Source organism: Lepidochelys olivacea (genome assembly GCF_965140295.1).
Source record: "Lepidochelys olivacea isolate rLepOli2 genome assembly, chromosome: 2".
NCBI lineage: Eukaryota > Metazoa > Chordata > Testudines > Cheloniidae > Lepidochelys > Lepidochelys olivacea.
In genome coordinates, this window is record NC_140412.1 from 88991975 (window position 1) to 89018244 (window position 26270).

General features: G+C 39.7%; 1 protein-coding gene across 7 annotated transcripts in view; it reads left to right on the forward strand.

Moving 5' to 3' along the window:
• PTPRM (protein tyrosine phosphatase receptor type M) overlaps positions 1-26270 on the forward strand; it is a 685790-nt gene that overhangs the window by 626882 nt on the left and 32638 nt on the right. For all 7 annotated transcript variants that reach the window (XM_084621210.1, XM_084621211.1, XM_084621214.1 and 4 more), the window contains one exon: positions 15740-15837. In XM_084621210.1, the coding sequence (XP_084477336.1) occupies positions 15740-15837 (98 nt within the window). The remainder of the gene's footprint in view (positions 1-15739; positions 15838-26270) is intronic.

A 26270-nucleotide genomic window follows, 5' to 3' on the forward strand; every position in this document is an offset into this window, starting at 1 on the left:
ATTGCTGAGTTAAAGAAAAGTAATTTTATAATTATCCCCTAATGCTTATGCTTGGTTCGACCTGCTGAATAAGTTAAAACAAAAACAAAAAAGAACAAAAGAAAAGAAAACTCTTAGAAGAAGTTGTATTGTCCATTCCCCAACGAACCCCTCACTGTCAGAGGGGACAAAATGACCTAAAAGCTCACATCCATTGTTAATATCGATGCGTCTCCATTACATGCTGGTACTAATTCCCCAATCCAACAGATAATTTACTCTCAAACTACATACATGTTGTGTGCAACATCTTCTTTAGAAAATAAATTCCTTGTCTTTCAGAATCTTCTAGTTCTCAGACTTGACCATTTGGAATATGTGGAAGATCAGTAATTACCCAGAACTCAATACTTTTTCTTCTGTGAATTACTATAATTGAGACAAATAGATTAGTAAGAGTCGAAAAAGGACTGAACATTTATTATATGAATAAGTAGAGATTCTGCAGTTATGCTAGCCAGGATAAATTTGCAAAGGCTGAAATCAATCACCATCTAAGGTCAGGTTTCAGAGTAACAGCCGTGTTAGTCTGTATTCGCAAAAAGAAAAGGAGGACTTGTGGCACCTTAGAGACTAACCAATTTATTAGAGCATAAGCTTTCGTGAGCTACAGCTCACTTCCTCAGATGCATATCGTGGAAACTGCAGCAGGCTTTATATATACACAGAGAATATGAAACAATACCTATTCCCACCCCACTGTCCTGCTGGTAATAGCTTATCTAAAGTGATTTCCAGCACAAATCCAGGTTTTCTCACCCTCCACCCCCCCACACAAATTCACTCTCCTGCTGGTGATAGCCCATCCAAAGTGACAACTCTTTACACAATGTGCATGACAATCAAGCTGGGCTATTTCCTGCATAAATCCAGGTTCTCACATCCCCCCCCACCCCCATACACACACAAACTCACTCTCCTGCTGGTAATAGCTCATCCAAACTGACCACTCTTCAAGTTAAAATCCAAGTTAAACCAGAACATCTGGGGGGGGGGGTAGGAAAAAACAAGAGGAAACAGGCTACCTTGCATAATGACTTAGCCACTCCAAGTCTCTATTTAAGCCTAAATTAATAGTATCCAATTTGCAAATGAATTCCAATTCAGCAGTTTCTCGCTGGAGTCTGGATTTGAAGTTTTTTTGTTTTAAGATAGCGACCTTCATGTCTGTGATCGCGTGACCAGAGAGATTGAAGTGTTCTCCGACTGGTTTATGAATGTTATAATTCTTGACATCTGATTTGTGTCCATTTATTCTTTTACGTAGAGACTGTCCAGTTTGACCAATGTACATGGCAGAGGGGCATTGCTGGCACATGATGGCATATATCACATTGGTGGATGTGCAGGTGAACGAGCCTCTGATAGTGTGGCTGATGTTATTAGGCCCTGTGATGGTGTCCCCTGAATAGATATGTGGGCACAGTTGGCAACGGGCTTTGTTGCAAGGATAAGTTCCTGGGTTAGTGGTTCTGTTGTGTGGTATGTGGTTGTTGGTGAGTATTTGCTTCAGGTTGCAGGGCTGTCTGTAGGCAAGGACTGGCCTGTCTCCCAAGATTTGTGAGAGTGAATCACTATCACCAGCAGGAGAGTGAATTTGTGTGGGGGGGTGGAGGGTGAGAAAACCTGGATTTGTGCTGGAAATCACTTTAGATAAGCTATTACCAGCAGGACAGTGGGGTGGGAGGAGGTATTGTTTCATATTCTCTGTGTATATATAAAGCCTGCTGCAGTTTCCACGATATGCATCTGAGGAAGTGAGCTGTAGCTCACGAAAGCTTATGCTCTAATAAATTGGTTAGTCTCTAAGGTGCCACAAGTCCTCCTTTTCTTTTTGCATCTAAGGTCAGAAGCCGGAAACTTCCTTTCGTAGTCTAATTCAGCACAACTGGCCAGGTATATTATGTACAAAGCTTTTATGCCTTCACCTGCATCCAACATTGCCCACTGTCAGAGACAGCAGCTCTGGATTAGCTAGACCACTGATATTATTGGCTTTTGCTATGTTCCCACAGTACAGTGTTTCTTAGTAGTCAAAAGATATTACAGAGAACAGCAGTTTGTTCTTTGGAAAATCATATGACATTTCCATTTTATTTTGTTGGTACAGAACAAATAGAGGCGGTGTTGTCTTAAATAGCACCTGCCAAAAGTGCACAAGCAAAGGCTGGCCTTGGATTTAATAATATATCTAAGTGCAGCTATGACTTGTGTGTGAACTGGATGGAAATATTAATGTGGGCCAGGGATGGCTGATATTGCCATAAATGGCTAGGGAGTTGGCATGTGACTGCTACACATTATACCAAACCTAGTCTGTTCACTCCAATTCTGTTGCCTCCTGTCATGTGCTTAGATTGTAAACTCTGTGGGGCAGGAACACTCTTCTTCTTTTAAGTTGTATACAGTTGTATGCAGTGGAGTCCCAATCCCCAACTGGAGCTTCTAGACTACTGCAATATAAACACACACAAATAATTAGTGAAGAGAAATTTGTGATATTCCTGCATCTGTTTGTAAATTAGAGGTGGGCAAAATATAGGAAAAAATGTATCTATGCTTTATTTATATATATATAATGTATTTATGTATAAATGTATACATATATATATACCTAGTTTCGTGAATTGGGTAAATATTTTTTTTAAGGATTGTGAAATTTGTTGTATAAATTTTTCAGGAGATGTTGTTTCAGTCACTTCTATTCTAAACTGCCAGGGAATTCAAAGTAGCTATTTAGTTAAGCTAAAGACCCATTCTAGGGTGAAGTGAAGACAGATGCACACATTCCATGAACCACTGGTGCCACAGCTCATAGCTTCAGTACATTGTAGAAGGCACATTATGGGCTAAATCCTTCCATGTTCTCACAGAGTTGGGAGGAGACGCAGAGGATTTAGAGAACCACTTCCCTAATTCTGTGTAAACTCTAGTACAGAATCCCTGTATTGACACAGAAGGAGCTAGTGCACTGGCCCGGGCCATGCTCCGTGTCCAAATGAGTTGCAGTTGGGGAGCCTTAGTCTCATTGAAAGTCAATGGGCCTTAAGCTCCTAGATTACTTAGGCTGGAAATTTAACCCTGTGTCTAATTGCCAAAGCCAATTAGCCAACAAAGGGTTCTGGCTAGCTGGTTAGTAGTATGTAGGGCTTGGTTCCTGCCTGATAATCAGCAAAGTACTCTGCACAGTGCTTGGCTGTCATGTAATCTTGGGCTGGTCAGAAGGAGTTCTCTTCACAGAGGGTACACCAGACAGTATCTCGCTGCACAGTTCAGGGCATTTACGTTAGATGTTAAAATTGCATTCAGCGTTTTCTTGAAACACCATGTTAACAAGATTTAGTCAAATCTGTTTCTTATTAACAGTCCATATAGGGTGTGCAAATCATGAAAAATTCAGCTTAAAATTAATAGTTAAAGTATAAATCCTAGTTAATTCATCTGAATTGGATCAACTGCTGTGGAATTGTGGTATTACTGTTTGTTTTTTCTAACATTGTAAAATAGGAGCGGCATATCATTTTTAAATATCAAAAAAAGAAACTGGTGACTAAATACAGTTAAAGTTATGAGAGAATTTGATTTGTGATAGAACATATTTTAATGCCCAGTTTCAAACTAGAAGTAAATGAATCTGGAGAAAATCTGTTTGATTATGGTTTATGTTATGATGTTCTGGTAAAATCCTAACTGACAAAGCACAAACTAGTACATATTAGAAAAGAAATTGAATCCATGAAGAAGGAAATATGTTTCTTAAGTAGTTTTTTTGCAGGGGAAGGGAGGCCTGAAAAGATATTTCTCTAGTGTAAAGCTCTCTGAGGCAGAGACTGTCTTTTTTCCTGTTTATTCAGCACAGTCACATTGTGGATGGTATTGGAAACAAAAAATAATTAATAGCCAAGTGTGCCTTCCACAAATTCAGCAATTAATAGGTAGCACTTTAACTCTTAGTCATTACTTAAGGCCGAATTCTGCCACATCCTGTGTAAGTACAGTTGGACAAGACCATATGAATTACTATACCAGATAGCATCAGCCCTATTTGAGGGCTTACGTGGGACTTAAGAGGTGCACCGGCCTTGTGCTGGGCCTCAGCACAGAAGGGAATTTCACCCTTTGGGACTTCTTAGTAAACTCTTGTGAGCTCTTTGAAAGTCCAAATTATATCAACCAATTCTTCTTTATCCACTGATGGGCTGACATCCTTAAAAGAATTGTAGCAGATTGGAAAGATTGCCCTGTATGCAAGTTGATAACCATTGTGTGTACATGTTCTACCTGGATGGGCCATCACAATTTAATGGTATCTCAGACTGAAAAATTCTCCACTATGTGAGGAAGGGAAGGTACAACAGTCCCCATGTAAATATAGCCTTGTATACTTGTAATATTCGTAAATATTTAATTTTTAAATAGTTTGCTTATGTCTAGTTTAATTAGTTAGTTAGAGTTATGTGTGGGGCGGGTTCCTTTCTCTCCCTGACACCAGAGCATTATGCTCAGGATTCTGTGCTTCAAACCTTGCCTTTCCTGTCCCCAGGTCTTTCCGATGAGTGACCCTCATGACACTTGCCTTTGCTGTTTAGGGGAGGCACACATCCCATTTAAGTGTGGGATTTGCTGTTTGTTTCCCCCTCGCACCAGGCAGGCTCAAGAGTTCCAGCTGTGTCGATACCTCAGAGCTAGCCTGGGACCTAGAGTGAATCTGTGGGCTCTCCCATTCTCCAAGTCATTGCCAAGGACCTCCAAGCAGTACTCCATCGGCACTGGCAGAACACCTCGCGAGGCTGAATAACTCCACCAAGGGTAAGGAGAAGTACTTGAGAGCAGAGAAATCTGCTCATAGTTCCTGAAAGAAGAGAGAGGCTTTTCCCCTTTCTTCAGGTTTGAGCAAGGCTCCGTGCCCTACACAGGGTTTCACCTGGCGCTCATGGTGAAATCGGGCAGACACTGATGGTACTGGGAGCTTCTTCTTCTCCAAAACTCCTCTGAGCAATGCAAAGATAGTAATCAGCACATGCTCTCTACACCGGCACTATGGCTTCACCATCGGTCCAGTTACTGAAGACACCAGTAAAACCAAGGAATGCTCTTCTGGAGGATCTGATGATCTACTCAGCTCCAGAGTCCCTGATCCTGATAGACCAAGTGTTAGTATGATACATCAAAACGTCATCCATCCACCACTTCCCAATCCACATCTGCAGCAGAGCTATGATATCAGGATGCTCTCTCTGGCCCAACTCCAATTGTGCCACCATCACACAGGTGACGCTAACGACTTCACCATTTGAGTGAGAACAGTTCTTAGAAGAGAATCAAGAGATGGACCTGTTCCAACAAGGGACTCACCACAACAACCTAGCCCTGATAGGACTTCCAGGGCTTCATAGAGACTCTCCCATACCCAGGACCCATATTCTCCACTGAGGGAGCGCTGGTACTCATCATACGGTCAACCTACCTATTGACCATAATCACATTGGGGCACATTGGACCCTTACCACTGGGTCTTGGAATTGGAATGCTACAGATTCCAACCTCAATCTCCAATATTTAGAGAGGAAGCTCCTGGTTACAAACATCTGAGGTCCCTAAAGAGATACAAGCAACAGTGCAAAGCCTTCCCTTCGAAGGGAATGCCTTCTTCAGTGAGAAGACAGATGAGGCACTCTCCTCACTGAAAGATTCTCGCACTAGCCTCTGCTCATTGGGTATATATACCCAATCTTCATGGAGAGAATTCTAGAGACTACAATAATAGAGATACTAACTACCGCCACAGCCATTGTTCCACTAACGATCCTATGAGCCACCAAGAAAGCGCCAAAGACTACAACAAGGCAAGCTCACTGGTCCATCACCATCTTCCCTTCAGACTCATCAGCCCTCTAAAAAGGCATTTTGACAGATGGCCCATGAGCTGACAACCAGTTATTTTGGTAGCAACTTTCCCATCATTCAGCCATCACCTAACCCATTTCCTTTCATGACAGATCTTAACTTCAGACAAATGGGTTTAAACGTTACTTCCACTGGCTATGCCATCGAGTTCTAGTCTATCCCACCTCCCAGCCCCCTCTTTCCCTCTTCTGGGACTCCTCTTATTATTTTAAATCACAGTTTTTGACATATTTTCTGAGAAGGTGTTTTACTACGATCCCAATTGCTATATAAAATTGCAGCATGGTTCAGAGAAAATGTAGAAAGTACTTATAGGATAATTATCCAGTCAGATCATGGATTGGCAGAACATTAGTAATCCTGTAGTTTTGCATACAAGTGGAGCCTCATGCTGTGGAACTGTCCTTATTCTATATGGAATGTGGAACATTATTCTATTAACAGTTGGAATGTTGCATTTTAAGATTGCATCAGGGAAAGACACTTTCCTGAATTTTTAATTATACAACTTTGAATCTGTCATTTTGTTGCACCACTAATTATTTTTGTTGGTTTTATACTAAATTGTCAAGACACCTTGGACTGTACTTTTCCTATTTCTGATAGGCATTGTTTCCTTGTCAGAGCATTTGCAAATATTCATCTTTGCTATGGAGTCTCGAAATCAGAACTGTTCATTAGAAACACTGTAGAGTACATTGAATTTACCAGCAGGGATCACATACCTTTAAAGAAAGAGGGCCAAAGTGTGAGTGCCCGAATGCACATGTGTTAGATGCTAATGATAGTGTAAGGGACTGTTACTCTCTAGTGTGTCCATGCAGTAGGCAACCACAGTGCTGCAGCCCGTTTTCCTTAAGTGAAAGAGGGAATGCCACTATTGCTGCACACCCAAAGCAGAAGGGCCAAGGATACGGTGTGAGTCATCTCATGCCCTATGTACCTGGTATCGCATAGAGGCCAGCACTGGGTGGGAGTAGGTTCATTGCATTTCTTTTAAAGGTGTAGTTTGTGCTCCTGCTGAGCTGTGAGTCTCCCTACTGGCTTCTGCCCGGTCAGGCCCAATGCCTCCGGCAACATGTGATAATAGCTACGATGTCCCATGTTCTGCCCCTGGGGAGCTGTCTGAGCTAAATGGTATCTTCTTAATCTCAGCACACTTCCAGCACTAATATCCGTAATTTAATTCTGTTAACCTGGGCACCAAATGTTATGGTGTGAACTTGCTGTTGTGTTAGAGGCAAATGTTATAGAAGTTAACAGCAGCATTTTTTTAAGAACATCAGAAGCAGGAAGCCTGCCAAACAATCAGCAGGGCCACTGGATGATTGAGATGCTAAAGGAGCACTCAAGGAAGACAAGGCCATTGCAGAGAAGCTAAATGAATTCTTTGCATTGGTCTTCATTGCAGAGGCTGTGAGGGAGATTCCGACACCCAGGCCATTCTTGTTAGGTGACAAATTTTAGGAACTGTGCCAGATTGAGGTGTCAGTAGAGGAAGGTTTGGAGCAAATTGATAAATAAACAGGAGTAGGTCACCAGGATAGATGGTATTCACCCAAGAGTTCTGAAGGAACTCAAATAAGAAATTGCAGAACTACTGACTGTGGTGTGTAACCTATCATTTAAATCAATCTCTGTACCAGATGTCTGGCAGATAGTTCATGTAATGCCAATTTTTTTTAAAAAGGCTCCAGAGGCGATCCTGGTAATTACAGGCCGGGAAGCCTAACTTTAGTACAAGGCAAATTGGTTGAAACTATAGTAAAGAACAAAATTATCATACACATAGATGAACATGATATGTTGGGGAAGAGTCAACACAGCTTTTGTAAAGAGAAATTATGCCTCTCCAGTCTATTAGAATTCCTTGAGGGTATCAACAAACATAACATATGGACAAGGGTGATCCAATGGCTATTGTTTAACTTGGACTTTCAGAAAGGTTTTGACAAGGTCCTTCATCAAAGTATCTTAAGCAGAGTAAGGAATCATGGGGTAAGAGGGAAGGTAATTAGTAACTGTTTAAGAGGTAGGAAACAAACGTTAGGAATAAACGTTCAGTTTTCAAAATGGAGAGAGAGAAATAGAATGGTGCCCCAAGGATCTGTAGTGGGAGTAGTACTATTTAGCAAATTAATAAATAATCTGGAAAAAGAAGATAACATTGAAGTGGCAAAGTTTGCAGATGATACAAAATTATTCAAAATAGTTAAGTCCAAAGCAGACTGTGAAGAGTCACAAACCTGGGTGACTGGGCAACAAAATGGCAGATGAAATTCAGTGTTGATAAATGCAGAGTAATGCACATTGGAAAACATACTCCCAGCTATACATACAAACTGATGGGGTCTAAATTAACTGTTACCACTCAAAAAAAAGATCTTGGAGTCCTCATGGATAGTTCTCTGAAAACATCTGCTCAGTGTGTAGCAGCAGTCGAAAAAGCTAACAGAATGTTAGGAATCATTAGGAAAGGGATAGATAATAAGACAGAAAATATAATAATGCTACTATATATATCTATGGTATGTTCACAGTTTGAATACTGTGTGCAGTTCTTGTCATCCCATCTTAAAAAAAAAAAGATATATCTGAATTGGGAAAAGTACAGAGAAAGGCAAAAAATTGATTAGGGGTATGGAACAGCTTCCAGAAAGGAGAGATTAAAAAGACTAGAACTGTTCATCTTGGAAAAGAGATGACTGAGGTGGGATATAATAGATGTCTATAAAATCATGAATGGTGTGGAGCAAGTGAATAAGGAAATGTTATTTACTCCTTCACATAACACACGAACCAGAGGTCACCCAATTAAATTAGTAGGCAGCAGGTTTTAAACAAAGATAAGGAAGTACTTCTTCACACAATGCAAGTCAACCTGTGGAACTCATTGCTAGAGGATGTTTTGAAGGCCAAAAAATAATTACATAATTTCACGGAGGATGGATCAATCAGTGGCTTTTAGCCAAGATGGTTAGTGATACAATCCATGCTCTGGGTGTCCTTAAACAGCTGACTGCTAGAAACTGGGACTGGACGATGGGATGGATCACTAGATAAATTGTCCTCTTCTGTTCACTCCCTCTGACGCATCTGGCACCGACCATCGGCCAGCGTCAGAAGACAGTGTGCTGGGCTACAGGAAGCATTGGTGTGCCCGAGTATGGCCATTCCTATGTTCTTATTATTTATACTGTATCTTTTAATTGCTTATCTACAAAATGAAAAGCCACTAATATGAAATTACAAGCCCCAGTATGAATAGAAGTTGGGGAAATTTCTGGTTCAGCTCGAAACTTTTTTTTTTAAAGTAGAGAATACAGCTGCCCCTTTTCTTTGTACCAAAATCCCAGACCCAAATCCTGTGAAATGTGTGGGGAACTAAATTCCAGGTGCAAATATTCCATTATAGAGCACTCTTTACGAGAAACACAAAACTTGACAATCCCAAATCACTGCAGTTGTATTCATGTCTCAGAAGTAGGCTTTATGTAAAGCTTGTGAGGCCACTGGCTCCATTTGCTTTTTATATCCATACAGTTTGATACCAATTTACTTTTTGCTTCCATTTCTTTCTGAACTTCAATATTTCACATTCCAGGTCAGTTTATCTATTAAACTGTTCACCTGACTCAGTGAAAAATATCAGGTATAGGAATTGGATCATATAATACCAAGCAGGACAGAAGAAAAATGTAGAAAGTCTCTGTGTACAGTAAATCAGCTGCTAGGGTTTAAACTTTTTTTTAAAGCACCTTGATTTTTTCACCTCGTATTATGTGTTTATACTTCGGGGCCTGTCGCTACTACTGGTAATATAGAGAATGGTAATTTTTCATAAAATTGCTTATATCTTTCAGTTTTCTTCACTACTTCATTTAAATGTTTGTTTATATTCTTACTTTCCTTTGCTTTGCACCTTCTGGTTGCGTCAAGCAAGAGCTCAGTTGCTGATTTTCTTCACATTAGAGATCTTTGATACCAACTACAGTATTATGTAGCTAATGTAATGTGCCAGAGGCTTAATGTTATAGAAATATAGTACCTTCCATTCAGACCTTTTAGACCACAAGGGGGCAACTGCTGCCAAATAACCTTATTGCCTATTGTGCAAACATCTAAACTTGATGCTGATAACAATGATAGTATCTCTCTCTCTCTCTCTCTCCCCCTCCTTTACACCCCCCCAACCCCCCCCCCCATCATGAGTCTCTGAAATAAAATTGTGCAGCTCTTGATGACAATAAATTCTACCCCCCTACTTGGCCACTAATGCTTTTCAGTTCTGTCTTGCGACAAGTGACAGAGTAATAATTTATTCAGGTGTCAGAAAACAATTTGAAAAATGTCAAGAAGGAAAGAAAAATAGGGTAGGAAAGAATTACTTTCAAAGACTTTTAACTAGGTATTCCCTTCCTCCTCCCACTCCCTGTCCCACCCTACCCCTCGCCCCAGCAATGTCCTGAATCTGAAAGAAGTTTGGAGGCTGGTTGGGTGGATGGATGTAACAGGAAAACACTTATAAGAATAAGCTGACTCCACTCCCCCACCTCTTACTATGACAGACAAGATGGGGAAGAGCACACCTGACATTGCAGAAGAAGACATTTCTTGCAAGAAGAATGTAAGGCTAAAACTAAGATCAGAAGAAGCGTGAATGAGGAAAACATAGACAATGAATTACGTTTGGAGGGAAGATTGATCCTCTTCAATTCATTCTGAAGCCATAGTTGTTGTCATTAGCATTCTTGTTCTCATGAAAACTTTTTTCAGCCTCATTTCTTTTATGATCTTTACTTCCCTCCTTCTAAAGAACAGAAAATGAAAAAATTTCAAGACGTAACTGGTGCTTAGGATCTATTCCTTGGCTTGATTTGTGAGTTCAATACCTGAAATACAGAAGTCTTGAAACCCACAAGGAAAACTCTGGTTACTGAGAAAAAGATTCAAGTCGAGAACAAATAGTTGCAAAATATTCCAGAACTGTCAATGAGCCACCCTTCCAGACTATGGCCCAACTGTCCTCTGCCACAGATGATCCTGTTGAAGGGGAAAAACTATTCTAAAAATACTCTGTGTCTTCCTGGGTCACAGCTTAGGTTACTCAGGGATGGTGGCTTCACAGAAGGGGAAGAAAACTGGTTACTTAGACAGAGGATCTGTAACTCCAAACCCCACAGCTCCTACCAGGTGCAGAGAGAAGGTAAACCACTGCATGATCTTGAGGCATCCCATTCTCTTACAACAACAGCATAGACAGCTGCTATGCTGGGCTTCCATTTACTCCCCTACCGCTAGAGCTGGTTGAAAATTGGAATTTCTGTCCCGTAGGAAATTTGGATATTCTGACATCTGTTTTTTGCCCTGACTTGGGACACACACAAAAATGAAATATCAAAAATGTTTTCATGGAATGGAAATTTCAGAAAAAATTGTTTTGGAAATGTTGAAACATTTCATTTTGACATTTGCACTTAAAACAAAAGGTTTCAGCATTCCTGAATTGAAATGTTTCATTTTGGCTCAATTCCACATTGAGCCGGTGTGGGGTTTCATGGAATTTGTAGGTCAGGAACCTTACATAGCATTCTCTTCTGTAGGCCAGCCAAAGTGTCCAAGGCTGCACCAGGCTCACATGATTCTCATGGTGCAATGTGCAGTGGTTTGCCCCGAGGTTCAACAGGCTGAAGTGTTTCAATATGAGTCAACCTGACCCAGAACGAGCTATTTTGATCCCATTTTCCCAACAAAAAATTGAAAAATTTCAACAAAATTGAAATTTGCCTTTGAAAAATTTTGGATGTCCAGAAACTATATTTTCCCACAGATAAAACATTTTGGTGGAAAATTTCCAGCTATCTCTACCGATTACAGCTTCCCATTGTGATCCCTTCTTGGGGAGCGAAGGCCAAGAGCGGGGATCAGGTGAGATCAGTACTAACTAATATCTGTTATAACATGCCCGATACTCCCTCTCACCTTCTCCCAGCTAGTCCCCATTGTTATTATGCCTTAGGGCATGTCTACACTGCAATGTAAGCCCACGCCTAGTAGAAGTTCAGTTAGCAGACCCTGGGTTTGTTAACCTAGGGCTTGAGCATCTACCCTCGTTTGTAACCCCAGGTGAGGAATTGGTGAACTGGGGATCCCAACCCTGGGGTGCCTGCACCTATAGTGCGTTATGCAGGCCCAAGTCCAACCCCCATATCCCAGGCTTCCTAGGAGCCTCCCAAAATGTGGCCACTCTAGCCCTTTGGTCATGGTGCAGTGTGGGAAAACTTACCTGTCCATCAAACTTACCTGTTCACAGAGCAAAGAAAATCAGCCCATGGAATTGTAGAATACTTTTGGTAGACTCCAAGACGACAAGTCTAGAGAAGCTATGTCTACGCTGCAAAGCAATACTCTTGAACCTTGGGTCTTAGCTTGGCTCAGGCTCAGACCCTCCACTGACATGGGGTCATGGGACCCTGGGTCAGCACAGTTTGTGCGTAGACAGAAGTGGTGGTTTGGCTTGAGCCTGAGTTTGAATCCTGGACTTACATAGCAGCCTCGACAGACCCTGCAATGTATATATCCATTTTAAAAATGAGGAGCTGACAGATGGAAAGGTTAAGTGACACACTGAAGTCACAGAGACAGCTGCTGTCAGGGGCAGGGGAGTGAAAGGGCAGAGGGACAGAAAGAGGAGTGAGGGGAGGTACTGAGACTTAGGGGGAGTGGAGCTGAGTCCAGACTAGGAAGGAGAGTTCCTGGAGTTCCTACCTGCTCCTGGGCCCATTCCAGCCCCTCTGGCTTCCTGCTCACTGTTCCTGGCCCAATTCTGGGCACTGCAGGAACCACTCCAGACCCTCTGTGTCCCGCTCTTGCCTCCACCTTCCTTCAGTGATGCACAAATTTACATGAGGATGAGTCCCCACAATATTATCATTGTAGGAGCACTAGCCCCTATGTCCTTTTTAACTCCTGGGTCTGCCACCACTGGCTGGTGTCAGGTCAGGATTAAAGCTCATGAATTCTTGGACCCTTCTCCTGTACTCAGACAACTAGACCTTGCCTCTAACAATGAATTACAAGTCACCCAGCTAAGATGTTGGCTATATCCCTTGGAAGAACGGTAAAAAATCACGTGGACAGTTGATGAATTAAAGATATTTGGAACTAGGGCTAGATTTGTTTTGTTTCATGTCACAATGCGCTTCGTATTGTGGAGGCACCCTAGCAGGATTCTATAATTAAAACTGCATTGCATTTTCCTTTGAAGTGGGGATTAAATCTTCTAAATAAACAAGAATTCTAGTAAACAGAGAAAATAAACCAAAAGCTGTCTGGCCTCAATTATACTAAGGTCATAGGCACTAATGACATTGGGCTCAGTCCTCAAGTGTGTTGAATTCACGCTCGGCATAGCTGACAGAAATGGGGGAGGCAAAAATTACTCTGAGTTACTTTTATGCCTCCTCCAATCCTGAACTTGGAGTGGAGAGACTGAATTGGCCCATGACACATATTACAGCAACCACAGGACTGCTCTAATTTACGCTCATTGAAACAATTCCTTAGGGGGCCATTCCACTCGGTAGGGATTGGCAGAGCACATCACTCTCCAGTCCAACCCCCTCCCTGTTACCAGCCAGCTATGAGGTGCCCCTGGTCCCTTGGGTATTCTTAGTTGTGCCATTAGAGAAGCTCCTAGGTCACTTTCCACCCCTCCAGCAATACAAAGCAACTTAATGGAGTCTGGGATCAGTCACATTATGTTTTTGTTTTGTTTTTGTTTTTTTTGTCTAAAAGGCTATATTGAATCTTATATTGCATAAAAATACAAAAATAAAACAAACCAAAAATTCACCCATAGTGTACACTATCAATGGAACATAAGAAAATGGAATACAGATCAATCTTGAATAATATAAAGAGGATATTTATGAGGGGAGATATTCAGCTTCAGGATTCCAAATGCTGAGGAATAATTTCAACTTGTCATGTTCGAGAACACAGTATATATCAAAAGTATCAAATGTTCTGCATTTTAAATTAAAAAATGGACTTGAGTTTGGAATCTAGCACAGTTCAAAACCTGAAGTAGAAGTAAATAGATTCAGGTGCTACACCTGCCTCAAGACTTCTGGTGCTCTTACAGTCACATTTTCCTATTATTTTATGCCTTTTTCTCCTGTAACGTTATGTGAAACACCTTCCCAAGTAAAGGGAAAACTGACTGGCCCTGGGGAAAACAGTGAAACTGACTATTCACAAAGTGCTGTCAAACGCACAAAGCAGACAAGGTGCAGAGAAGTAGGAAACATTTTTTTAAATCATCTCTGTGTATTAAAGAAAATAATTATAGTGCTTTTAAATGTCACATGGAAAATTAAGTTTTAAAAACATTATACAGAGAAGTGTGGTTTTTAACTTGATACTGTCTTTGCAAAACATTGCACTCTAGCTAGTCCACTGAGGTGTGATTAAGTGGTATTTCAATTGCTGTAAAATTATTATTATTTTATAAATATGTTCCAATTCTGAGTGCAGGAATGACAACACTTTCCAAAGAAGCTTCATACTGTCAAAACTTATCAACTGGACACAACCCTTTAATTTAATTGAAAATTAAATAAATAAATCAAGGGCTTTATTAATGCTTCAAATATGTACGTCTCTCTTTTTTGGAGAGGGAAAGTGGATAAATTTGTGTATTTGTTTCTTAATGAATAGATTAATGGCACTCTCCTGAATAAGTAACTAATTGCTTACTGCAGTATAGAGGTTCAGTAGAGTAGATGATTCACTGTGGATGCGAGGTTTTTAGTAATTGACAGTATTTTATAACTGTTTATTCTCTTTGCATTGAAGTGGTTTCAGATCCAGAAGTTGGGATGAACACCATGGGTAACAGAAAAGATGTAGAAGTAAATGAAATTAGTGACGTGGGCGTTCTAGCTTTTTACATTTCTGTCATTACTATTTACAATACTACAATGGATTGACTCTCCACTATTAGCACGGTGCTGCAAGACCTGAGCAATGCAGGGTTTTGAATTCTACAGCACACTGATTTTTCAAGGTTATTCCTCAGAATAAGTTCTGCAGAGTAGACTGTTGTCATGTCATGCCAGGGATCTTTACCATTTCCCCCACTATTTGAAAAATGATATACTGCAGGTCAAAAAAACTGTAACTTCTGCTTCACTTCAGAAAGTACAATTTAGGTGTTGGACTAATTTGATAGTTTTCAGAGTAACAGCCGTGTTAGTCGGTATTCGCAAAAAGAAAAGGAGTACTTGTGGCACCTTAGAGACTAACCAATTTATTTGAGCATAAGCTTTCATGAGCTACAAGCTTATGCTCAAATAAATTGGTTAGTCTCTAAGGTGCCACAAGTACTCCTTTTCTTATTTGATAGTGAACACTAGGAAAAATATTTGAAACCTGAAAAGTCAATATAGTCCATTGAGGCTCATTTTATTCCATATATACTTTCCCCAGAATATCATCAAATTGTTACCAGAAAGAGTAATATTATCCAGTTGTCTAATGCCACTTCTGGGTATTATGGTGATAAATATCTAAATGTTGGAGAACTAGCTTTCTCTCACAGCACTATTTCAGGGGGAGAAAAAAATAACTTAAATGCTGGTGGGCTGGTAGTGAGAGAAATTCAACCCTAAATGAAAAATATGACAATACTGATATGTACAGATAAAACAGTCTCTCAAAATTTCCTGGAGATAAATTTCCAATCCCAAGACTTTCAGAAAATAACCTTTCCTTTGATATATTATTTCAGGACCAATGCAGGAGACAATATATGACTTCTGGAGAATGGTGTGGCATGAGAACACAGCCAGCATAGTCATGGTAACAAATCTAGTGGAAGTAGGAAGGGTAAGTAATTTTTGTACTTAAAATGATGAAAGACTTTTGAGATGTTTACTTTTGGATATTAAATAACAGACCCCCAAGATACTTGTACACAGACTATAGCACATAAAATATTTACCACTTCTTCTACTAAAAGGTGTATCATTAATTATTTTTAAAATGGCTTGAAGGCTTGGCTTTGATAATATTTGATAACATTTGGCCAACAGAGGCAAAGTAGTATAACTTTATGTGCATCTAATTATTAATAATTACACTAAGCATCAAGGAAACCCTTCTCAGGCAACTTACATGGTCTATTTTCAGATTAATTCTAGAACTGATTGTTCAAACAAGAGGTTAAACTTTGAGACTGCACATGTTGCACAGAACTGTGCTGTGATACGTTAGATAAAATCCATCGTGCTTTTATTCCCACCCCCGTAAAAAATGGCACACCTACTTAACCAGGAACTTAATCAAATTGCATGTCCAGGTCATAGTCCTGTGCTAATTTGAGCTTCTAGGAGTGGCTCAGCACAGATATGACTTAAATTTGCTTGGATGTGGGAGTAATAAGAAGACGCTGTTTTACCCTGTGCTCTGTAAATGGAACAATTAGCACTGAAATCAGAAAATAGAGTCAGTGTGCTGACCAGGAGGTTTTATTCAGGAATTGATGTATGAAGAAAAAAGTGGAGTTAGCCGCTTGATACTTTACCTTTTTCCATACAGATTGCCTCTGAAGAAGGTTTCCTGGTAGGGTGGCCAGGTGGCCGGTTTTCAACCGGAAAGTTCGATCAAATAGGGGACCTGACAGTGTTCAGTCAAAATCTGCTGACCAGACACCCAAAGTCCAGTTACTGCAGGTGGGAGAGATGGGGAGGCGCCAGGTCATTACCTGTGCCAGCCTCTACTCAGACGTGGCTGCCTCCTACCTGTGTTGAGCAGCTGCAGCTCACAGCTATGGCTCATAGGAGGAAAAGGAGGGTCCTCAGGGGAAGAGGCGGGATGGGGGAAGTTCCGACACTCCTGCTGGAGTTTTTAAATATTACAATGTTGGCAACCCTATCTCCTGGTCATGTCTTTGTTGCTAATATGGTTTTCAGCAGGTATTCAAAAGAGGCCACTCTCTTTTTAAAACACACCAATAATGGACCCTTTTATTTTACTACTGGGCCTCTGCACTAGCATCAAATCTGAGCTAGGATTTTCTAAGGGAAATTCAGTAAGAGTAGGGCACCTAACTCCCCTATGTCTCATTGAAAATCCTAGCTGAAATCAGCAGAAACATTGGCTACTCTAAGTCCAGCATTTTCATTAACTGCTGAAGTATAGGGAAACAGTTCATATATTCTGATGTGAGCCAAAATGGTTTTGATGCATGTTTTTAATTTCTTGGTAATGGGGTGGTTGACATGTTCTGCTGAAAAATGTTTGTATTATAGGGAGATCCATTTTTAGATATTATGCATCAGATTGTCAGATCTAGGCTTCTTGTTTACATTCTCAGTTATTGTACCTGTATTTTGAGTCTATGGTTAATTGTTAGTTTAAATCCTACTGTTCAGACACCTCAGTGCCTCAGTCTGCCCACAGATCAAGTACCAGTACTGTACTTAGACATCAAAATGATAGGATTTGTGACTGCAATTAACACCAGCTACAAAAACACAGGTACCACTAATTGCAGAGGCAAAAAGAAAGACTAGGTTGAGGCCACTTTAAAAATCCAGTCCCATGAATCAAATATAGGCTTAAACAATGTGACAGCCACACTTACATTCAAACCAAAATGAAAGAAATATATTTGTAATAATAGTACACTCTTAAGTATACTTAATTTGTTAGAGCTTTATCTAGAAATACCTCAAGAAGGGATATTTTAAGGAAATAGTCCTTCCCCCCACCTTAGGGCTTGCCTACATAAGGATACCCAGAAAATTAATCCGAATTAACTAAAACTGTGAATTTGAAGTAGATTAAACTGCATTAAATCCCTGTATGTACACAGTTAATTCAGAAGTAAAATGGCCTTAATTTGGTTTAGTTTAATTCACGTTGGAAGTCAATTAAACTAAACTGAATTAAGGCCCCTTCATTTCTGAACAAGGGTTTTCACAGGGGGGATTAATGCAGTTTAACTAACCCACTTCAAACTCACACCTTTAGTTAATTTGTATTAACTTTCCTGTATGACACCATGTAGACAAGCCGTAAGAGGCAAAAACATTTTATCAGATGAAACAGTATATTGTTATCTTAGAATCAACGTTCTGAAGCATAAACTCAAGTGGACTATCAGGTTTCACCCAGAGGAGAGATTGAAGATCTTGGTCATAATCCTTCAGCCCTCAACAACAGTCCTTAACACATCCCCTCAGCAACTTCTACTGTCAGGGGCCCTATTGTGTTTCTGCACAGGTCAAAGCACAAATCCCAAAGGCAGGCAGGCTGCAGTGCCACCATGCATCCTACATCATGTGAATCCCACAGGGCTACAACTAACTGTCCAGCTGGGGGACACAGTTGCGGCTTTCAGAGATATATATCCACTCATTAAGGGAGCAGTAATATTATTTTTAAAAAAGGAATTAAAACTGTATTTTAAGAACAGTGAAATTAGGACACACAAAGAAATGTAGTTTATCACCCCTAGGCTTTGGCCTATAAGTGAGCACATACCCCATTCCCAAAATGGGGCTGTCATCACCAAGGAGTTAAATTACAAACATGTCATCTGTCTTTCAACACCTAGCACAAAGGGCTGTGCTACCTTGATTAGTAATGATTTTAATGGGGCTCTGTCCTTGAATTGTGGTCATCATTTTCTGTTTTGAGAATAGGTCAGATTCCTGCAGGGCAAACCCAGTAACCTTTCCTGACTTCAAAGTTTTACTTTTTTGTTGCAGTTGCTAGTATTAGATTTACAGACTTGTTTACAGACCACTTGTCCTATTTAAGTTGAAAAGCAAAGGAAAGTACCCTATTTTTAAGGAAAGAAGAAAAACGTATTTAACATGTTTGTCACATAATGTGCGTCCTTCATGAATTAGTCATTAAGAGGGTGTATGTGTATTTGTTTACCAAGACTGGCTGGATAGTCATTAAATCAGTACTAGGCACTTGCTTTTTGCCCTGGAGCATTATGCATCAGGGCTGTTTTAATTGCTGGTGGAGGAGCCACCATGAGGCTTTCCCTAATGAAAGCACCTGCTGCAGATGACTCATTGTTTGCATTCCCCTCCAGCAGGGTCTGGGTACATCTGCCAATACCTGTCATTATCTGAGACACACTTGTCAAAACCGTGCATCCCTTTAAGCTCCTGTGTGTTCCAGCAAGGGACCCTTGTCAGTTTTTCTGGCACCTGCAGACTACTGTGCACCTGGTATTTAAATGGCACAGAAATGTGTTTTGATTGTTTTCCCTCTTTAATGAACCTACTTAAGGGACATTTAGCTCTTTATCTAGTAGCCTGTTACCCAGTCATTCACATTTGCATTGTTTGTGTGGAGACTCAAAACTCACTTGTGTTGTTATATCAATCCATCTGCCAGAAGTCTTATAACAAACTCTGCAGGGCTCCCAAAGGAGACTTTTGCACTTGTAAGTTAAGCTAATGATTTCTAAACATATTTAGTCAGTTTTATGAACACCTCATTAGAATGTAACTGTTTATTAAAAATCTAAATGAGATCTCACAGTCATTTAGGAAAATCATTGTTGAGTTGCCATGAATAGTTCTCTGATAACAGGTGATGAAGTGGTTTGAGGCAAAGAGAGGTTGAAGCAGATGTGAGAGCCTCGACCAAAAAACTACAGGTTCTTTAATAGCATGGATAAAAAGGTCTGTTTCCTCGATAGGTTGGTGTTGGCCAGATATTCCATTTAAAATGAAGTTTTGCATAAAAGAAATTACAGTCCGCTTAAGGAATATGATGCACACAGTTTAAGTGCCAGATTCAAAATTTTCCGGGGTGAAAAATAAAGCCAAGACTACACAAAAGTGCTCCAGAGAGCACTTACTATTCCAAAATAGTAAGCTGATCTGAGAGACCTCTACTTCTCTGTGTATAAACTGTATAATTACTAAATTGTTTAATGTGAATCAAGTTATTTTCCTGAGTTGGAGGAACTAGAAACTGGTATGTTTATCCAAAAAAAAAAATATATGGATGATTGGCAAACATAGACAACAAATCATCATTGCCAGTTCTCAGAGACTACATGTAAAGCTTGATCCTCCCATTGAAGTCTATGGGAGCCTTTTCACTGACTTCAGTGGGAGTTGGATTAGGCCCTTACATCAGAATCATGTTGGCCAAAGTCCCCTTCTGATTCTTGTTGGAGACCTGTTTAGAATCTCATACCTTGAAACATCACTTCCTTCCCAAAAGCTTTATGGTGAAGATTTGGAAAGCTGGTGAGTTCTGCTCATGTAGCTGTATCATTTTCTTTTCACTTTCCTCCTTTTCACTCACTGAACTGTTACTGATTTTTTGTTGGGCACCTGGATTCTGGTTTCGCTTGTCACATCACTTTACATTAGATTCTTTCAGGAGTCACTTTCCACACCCTTTTGCTTGATGGAGGAGTTTGGAAATAAATAAATGATGAAAGCAATGCTGAAACCCAACAGAAGCAGCTGATATATAAAGTCACAGCTAGTCCTCATGTTTTTCTATCATTATTTTAGTATCATAAAATATTTACCAACAGGTGGCAGCAGAAATAATTATGCAAAATAAAACCAAAGCAGAAGCATCATATTAGAAGCCTAATAACTAATTATAGTGTCACAGTTATTATCAAGAACTAAAACCAGCAAGTTCTGACAATATTAATATGCACAAAAATTAGTTTGGAAGCAGGCAGGGTTGCAATAATGTAACATACCTGAGACAAAAAGAAAAGGAGTACTTGTGGCACCTTAGAGAGTAACAAATTTATTTGAGCATAAGCTTTCGTGAGCTACCGCTCACTTCATCGGATGCAAATTTGTTAGTCTCTAAGGTGCCACAAGTACTCCTTTTCTTTTTGCAAATACAGACTAACACAGCTGCTACTCTGATAGCTGAGACAAACACACAGAGCAAGGAAATGAATAGTTAAGCCAGTAAAGTGCATTACTCCTTCATGCACACCTTATCCTTACCACAGCTACTGAATACAACAGACTATGCATTGCAACCTTAATTCTGCCCCTTTTCCACACATATGCACGCACTCCTTTATTGGATTATTTTCCCCCAACAATAGTAATTGTGTTGTTTGGTGTAGTAGTTGGTTGTATTGGGACACAGCAGTTTAGTGTTTGCAGAATGGCAACTAAAAGTGACGATGAAAGGCTGGCATCCTTGTGAGCGCAAAGTTAAGGTTGCCCTACATGGTCTGTGTTGTGTGGTAGTTGTGGTAATAGTAGGGTATGGAGGGAGGAGTAGAGAGTATGTGCAGTTAGGTGTTTTAACTTTTCATTTCCTTGCTGTTATGGATTTGTCTTGGGTATGTTAGGTGTGTAGCAATCTTAACTACTCCACAGAAATGTGTTTGGGATATTAATATCCTAGGATTTTTCAAAGTGTAAGAGTGGGTACATGGGTGAGGCTAGGCAGACATGTATGAAGGTAGAAGATTTTACCTGCCAGCAGCTGCGCATGAGCCCTTCTTAACCAGTGGCTGCCCAAGAAACCATTGTGGGGTAAAATCTGACAAGAAAGGGTGGTTCCTATTAGAGAAGATTTTATGTATACCCAGCCCCCATCAATCAAGTGTCCATGCACTTGGCACTCATCAATCAAGCTTGGGTGCACAGCACATACATTTTAAATTATAATGTGAATAATGGTTAAAAATGACCCCAAGTCCATAATCTGGTTTTTTTTTAATTCATTACACCAGATCTACACATATTTACCATGTTTAGGCAGACATTGGTTTATAAAAGATATCAGTCAACAGTGAAAAGTAGGACTGCCAAGGACAAATATCAGCCAGATCCCAATTCCAAAGACATTGTATTATAAATGTATAATGAGAAACCAGACACAAACTATGTGTAAAATTCAGTGGGCATAAAACTAACCATGTGTGAAATTTCACACCAATTAACCACCTACTTTTAGAGTAAAACAGGAATTTATAGTCCACATTTGAATAGAACTCTAACCGTAGAGCTGCTACCAGGCACCCTCCATAATATTGCATTTATATTGCATTTCACATGCAAACCACTTTGAATACTTACCACATAGTATGTGCAAACTATATGTGGGATTCATTTAATTCACTACTGAAGTGCAGCCTCTGCTGGGGTGAAACACAGTCACTGTTGAACAGCACACAAAATTCTACATTAATATTTAGGATAAAGTGTAGAATATTTTATCAAATTGAAACTGCAGGGAAATTTAATAAGACTTATAATTACACAGGTTGGAATTAGTTCTGGACATTGGGGTTAATGCACTTGTTCTTATGAGAAGTGTCATGGATTTTTTAATGACCATCGGTGACTAAGATTTCTTTTATCTCTGAAGACAGAAACCAAAATATAGAGATGGGGAAATCACCAGATGCATTAAATCCAGTCCCTGTCTCCAGGCCCTCTCTAAACTGTGCTCTAAGACTAAAAATATTGTAATTCCCCATTTAGTGTTTATTTTATTCATAAATATATTTTTTCCTGGTAACTTCTACACATACTCGGCGGTGGTGATAGTTGTTTTTAACAGAAAAGGATGGCAGATATGCTTTTTAACAGAATGCCAAACAAAAAAATGATAAAATCTCATAGTTTAAAACCTTTGTTAATCTGGCAAATCAGTGAATAACATCATATGTCTAGCAGTCAAAACACATTTCTGCTTTCTAAATTTATAACCTGAAATAACAAGTTGGCCTTATTCCATCATGCATAGCAGGGGAAGAGTCCTAAGAGGAAAGAATTGGCTGTTATTCTCCAGGAAACTAGAAGGACTCTTTTAATAAAGATGTCCACAAATCAACAACGTTTGCCTTATTGAACAGAGCAGCAGCATATATGTGCACAACATTGCCCGGTGTAACTTCAAGCAAAGATGAATTCAGTTTTCAGAGTTTTGTTGCATCCCCTGTTTGCAGTAGAACAGATGCTCTAGAAAATATTCCTCAATTGAGATTAATATCTTAATTCACACTAATCCAATTTAGACAGATCGATTTGAAAAGTAAACACAAGTGGTTTAAGGAAACACAAATATGTGGATAAATGTGTTGGGGCAGATGTTTGGATACAACCCACATGCACAGAGCAAAAGTTAAAGGATGTAAAGATGGCTTGAAAGCTCACCTTTTCACTGCCTTGAGCATCTGTTTGTCTTAGGTACTTTTATGACCCTTGTCACCGTAAAATATCTTCATGTCTTACAAGCTTTAATGTACTTAGCTTTATAACACCTTTGTGAAATAGGGAATTACTATTGTCCCCATTTTTCAGATGGAAAACTGAGGCCCAGATCCTCAAAGGTATCCAGGCATGTAATTCCTGTTGTTTTCAGTGGGAGTTAATTACTTAAATACCTTTGAGGATCTCGGCCAGAGAGACTAAGTGACTTGCCCCAGGTCACACAGGATATACCACACAGTCGTGGTGGAACAGGGAATTGAAGTCCCGGGCTAATGGTCTAACCACTAGACCATCCTTCCTCTTTCAACTGGACTACAATCCATAAATGTAATTGTCCATTGGACCATCTTTCCTTATGCTGCTGCTTTGTGCTTGACCAGTTTCTCTAGGGCCACTCTTATTTGCATAAACTTTTAATGGCCAGAGGGGGGCCAAAATCACCCCAAGATAAGCAATGACATAGAGGCATCCAGCCACACCAATTTCTTCATGCTGTACCAGCAATGGGGAGAAGGCATGTGGCATATGAACCCTTTTGTTAGGGCAGCCAGGGCAGTCAATCAGAGGAGACTGTCCTGGACAGGTGTTGAATTGTATTGAATCTCACAAGTGAGCTGCAACTGTCCTCCTATACTGGTACTGCCACTTCGGGGTCTTTGTTGGCCAGTTCTGGTCCCCAGTGCAGCAGAGGTTGGAGGCAGCTTTCAGCCCTGAGTCCTCATTCCAGGCAGACTGGAGGAATTTGTCTGCCACCATGTGTATGGAACCTGCACCAGCAGAATTCATAGAGAGAATCTCACCCAATATAAGAGAACAATAGAAAGAATAGAAGTACTTGTGGCACCTTAGAGACTAACGAATTTATTCGTGAGCTACAGCTCACTTCATCGGATGCATGTAGTGGAAAATACAGTGGGGAGATTTTATATACACAGAGAACATGAAACAATGGATGTTACCATACAGACTGTAACAAGAGTGATCAGGAAAGGTGAGCTATTACCAGCAAGAGAGAGGTGGGAGGGGGGGGAAACCTTTTGTAGTGATAATCAAGGTGGGCCATTTCCAGCAGAACATCTGAACAACAATAGGGGGGGAAATAAACAAGGGGAAATATTAATCAAGGTGGGCCATTTCCAGCAGAACATCTGAACAACAATAGGGGGGGAAATAAACAAGGGGAAATATTTCCCCTTGTTTATTTCCCCCCCTATTGTTGTTCAGATGTTCTGCTGGAAATGGCCCACCTTGATTATCACTACAAAAGGTTTCCCCCCACCCCCAGCTCTTCTTCTGGTAATAGCTCACCTTTCCTGATCACTCTTGTTACAGTGTGTATGGTAACACCCACTGTTTCATGTTCTCTGTGTATATAAAATATCCCCACTGTATTTTCCACTACATGCATCCAATGAAGTGAAATGTGGCTCACGAAAGCTTATACTCAAATAAATTTGTTAGTCTCTAAGGTGCCACAAGTACTCCTTTTCTTTTTGCAGATACAGACTAACACGGCTGCTACTCTGAAACCTGTCAATAGAAAGACTGATACCTTGCATTTATACTAAGCCTTTAGTATGGGGATCCCAAAGCACATTGTAAGCATTAATTAAGCCTCATAACACGAGTGTTCTTAACTATTTTACAGGTGTGCAAAATGAGGCACAGGTAGATAAATGACTTGCCCAAGATCAAACAGCAAGTTTGCACCAGAGCTTGGAATATAACTCAGATATCTTGATTGAGATTTTCAAAAGAGTCTAGAGATTTGAGATAAATATCTAATCATTATAATTAGTGGAAGATATTTGTCTAAACCCCCTAGACTCAGCCCTCAGTTCCCTGTTCCTTATTCTGACCACTAGAACCTACGTACTCTGACCATTCAGAGCAACATACTCACAAATTAAGACAAGGTACATATTTTGGAAAAAAGAAGAAAGACTGGATTTTATTTTCTCTCAAATCTACAAATTTGAAACATTCTTAATCACGATACTTTTTTTGTTTCAAATTGATTTAAAACAAAATTCTTACACTTATTTGATCTCCTTGTTCTTCAGATCAGTAAAATAAGAGTAAGATTAGTTATCCTGATTTACAGCAGCAAAAAGCATAAAAAGTTTTCACAGGTGACTTTAGATGGCTATTTCATTTTACTTCCATGAGATTCCGTTTCAAATTTTATGTCTATTTTATTATCTTTACTTGGTTCAGGGTTAATTTTAAATTAGATTGTATAAACCTGTTCTGCATTAACAATAAGCCATGCAGTGCATGGGCAATAGCTAGCTATATGACATCTTGTTAAGGATATTTTAGACTCAAAGCAAATTAGGAAATCTGAATGATCAGTGTTATTTAAACTGCTGAATACTAACTGTGAGGTTTATTTCCCTGCCAGTTCACATATCAGTTCTGTAATGTTTCTATTCCAAAGATGAGTGAATTCTCGTTCTTGCTTTTCATGGCCACAGTTTCAAAGCATGTTACTTGCCTAAGGCCAAATACACTGTTTTAAAGCAATCAAGCTTAATCACTATTCCATTTCACTGTTTATATGCTTCGCATATTGTTTGCTATATTTACTAGTGAGCACAACTTGCCACCCTTATCTTTATCTTTTAGGCTCTAACTTTACCCCATTTTGCTGTCTTTGAGATGTAAGTAGATGATGATCTGCTTACATATCCCGAAAGCTATTAGTAAAATAAATACATATATAACAGATGGACAAGTGCACCTGGGGTTTTATGCCCATAGAGCTGTCATAACCTCCCTCCAATCATACTTTTACCTTCTAAGGGGAGTACACCTGTATTTTTTGGCAATGGGATTGGAAACAAATGTGGTATAATCTCAAAGCTACCTCTCAATCTTTGTTCTACTTATATGAGCATTGAAAATTGTATTCTCTATCTTGTGGCTGACATTAATCAATGTTTTACTGGTGCAAAAACCTATTGTAATTGTTTTTTTTATTTTGCTGTGCAAAAACCAATTATAATACATTTAATATTTATTTTAACTATATATACATATGTAGAGAGGTTTATGTATATGATATAGATA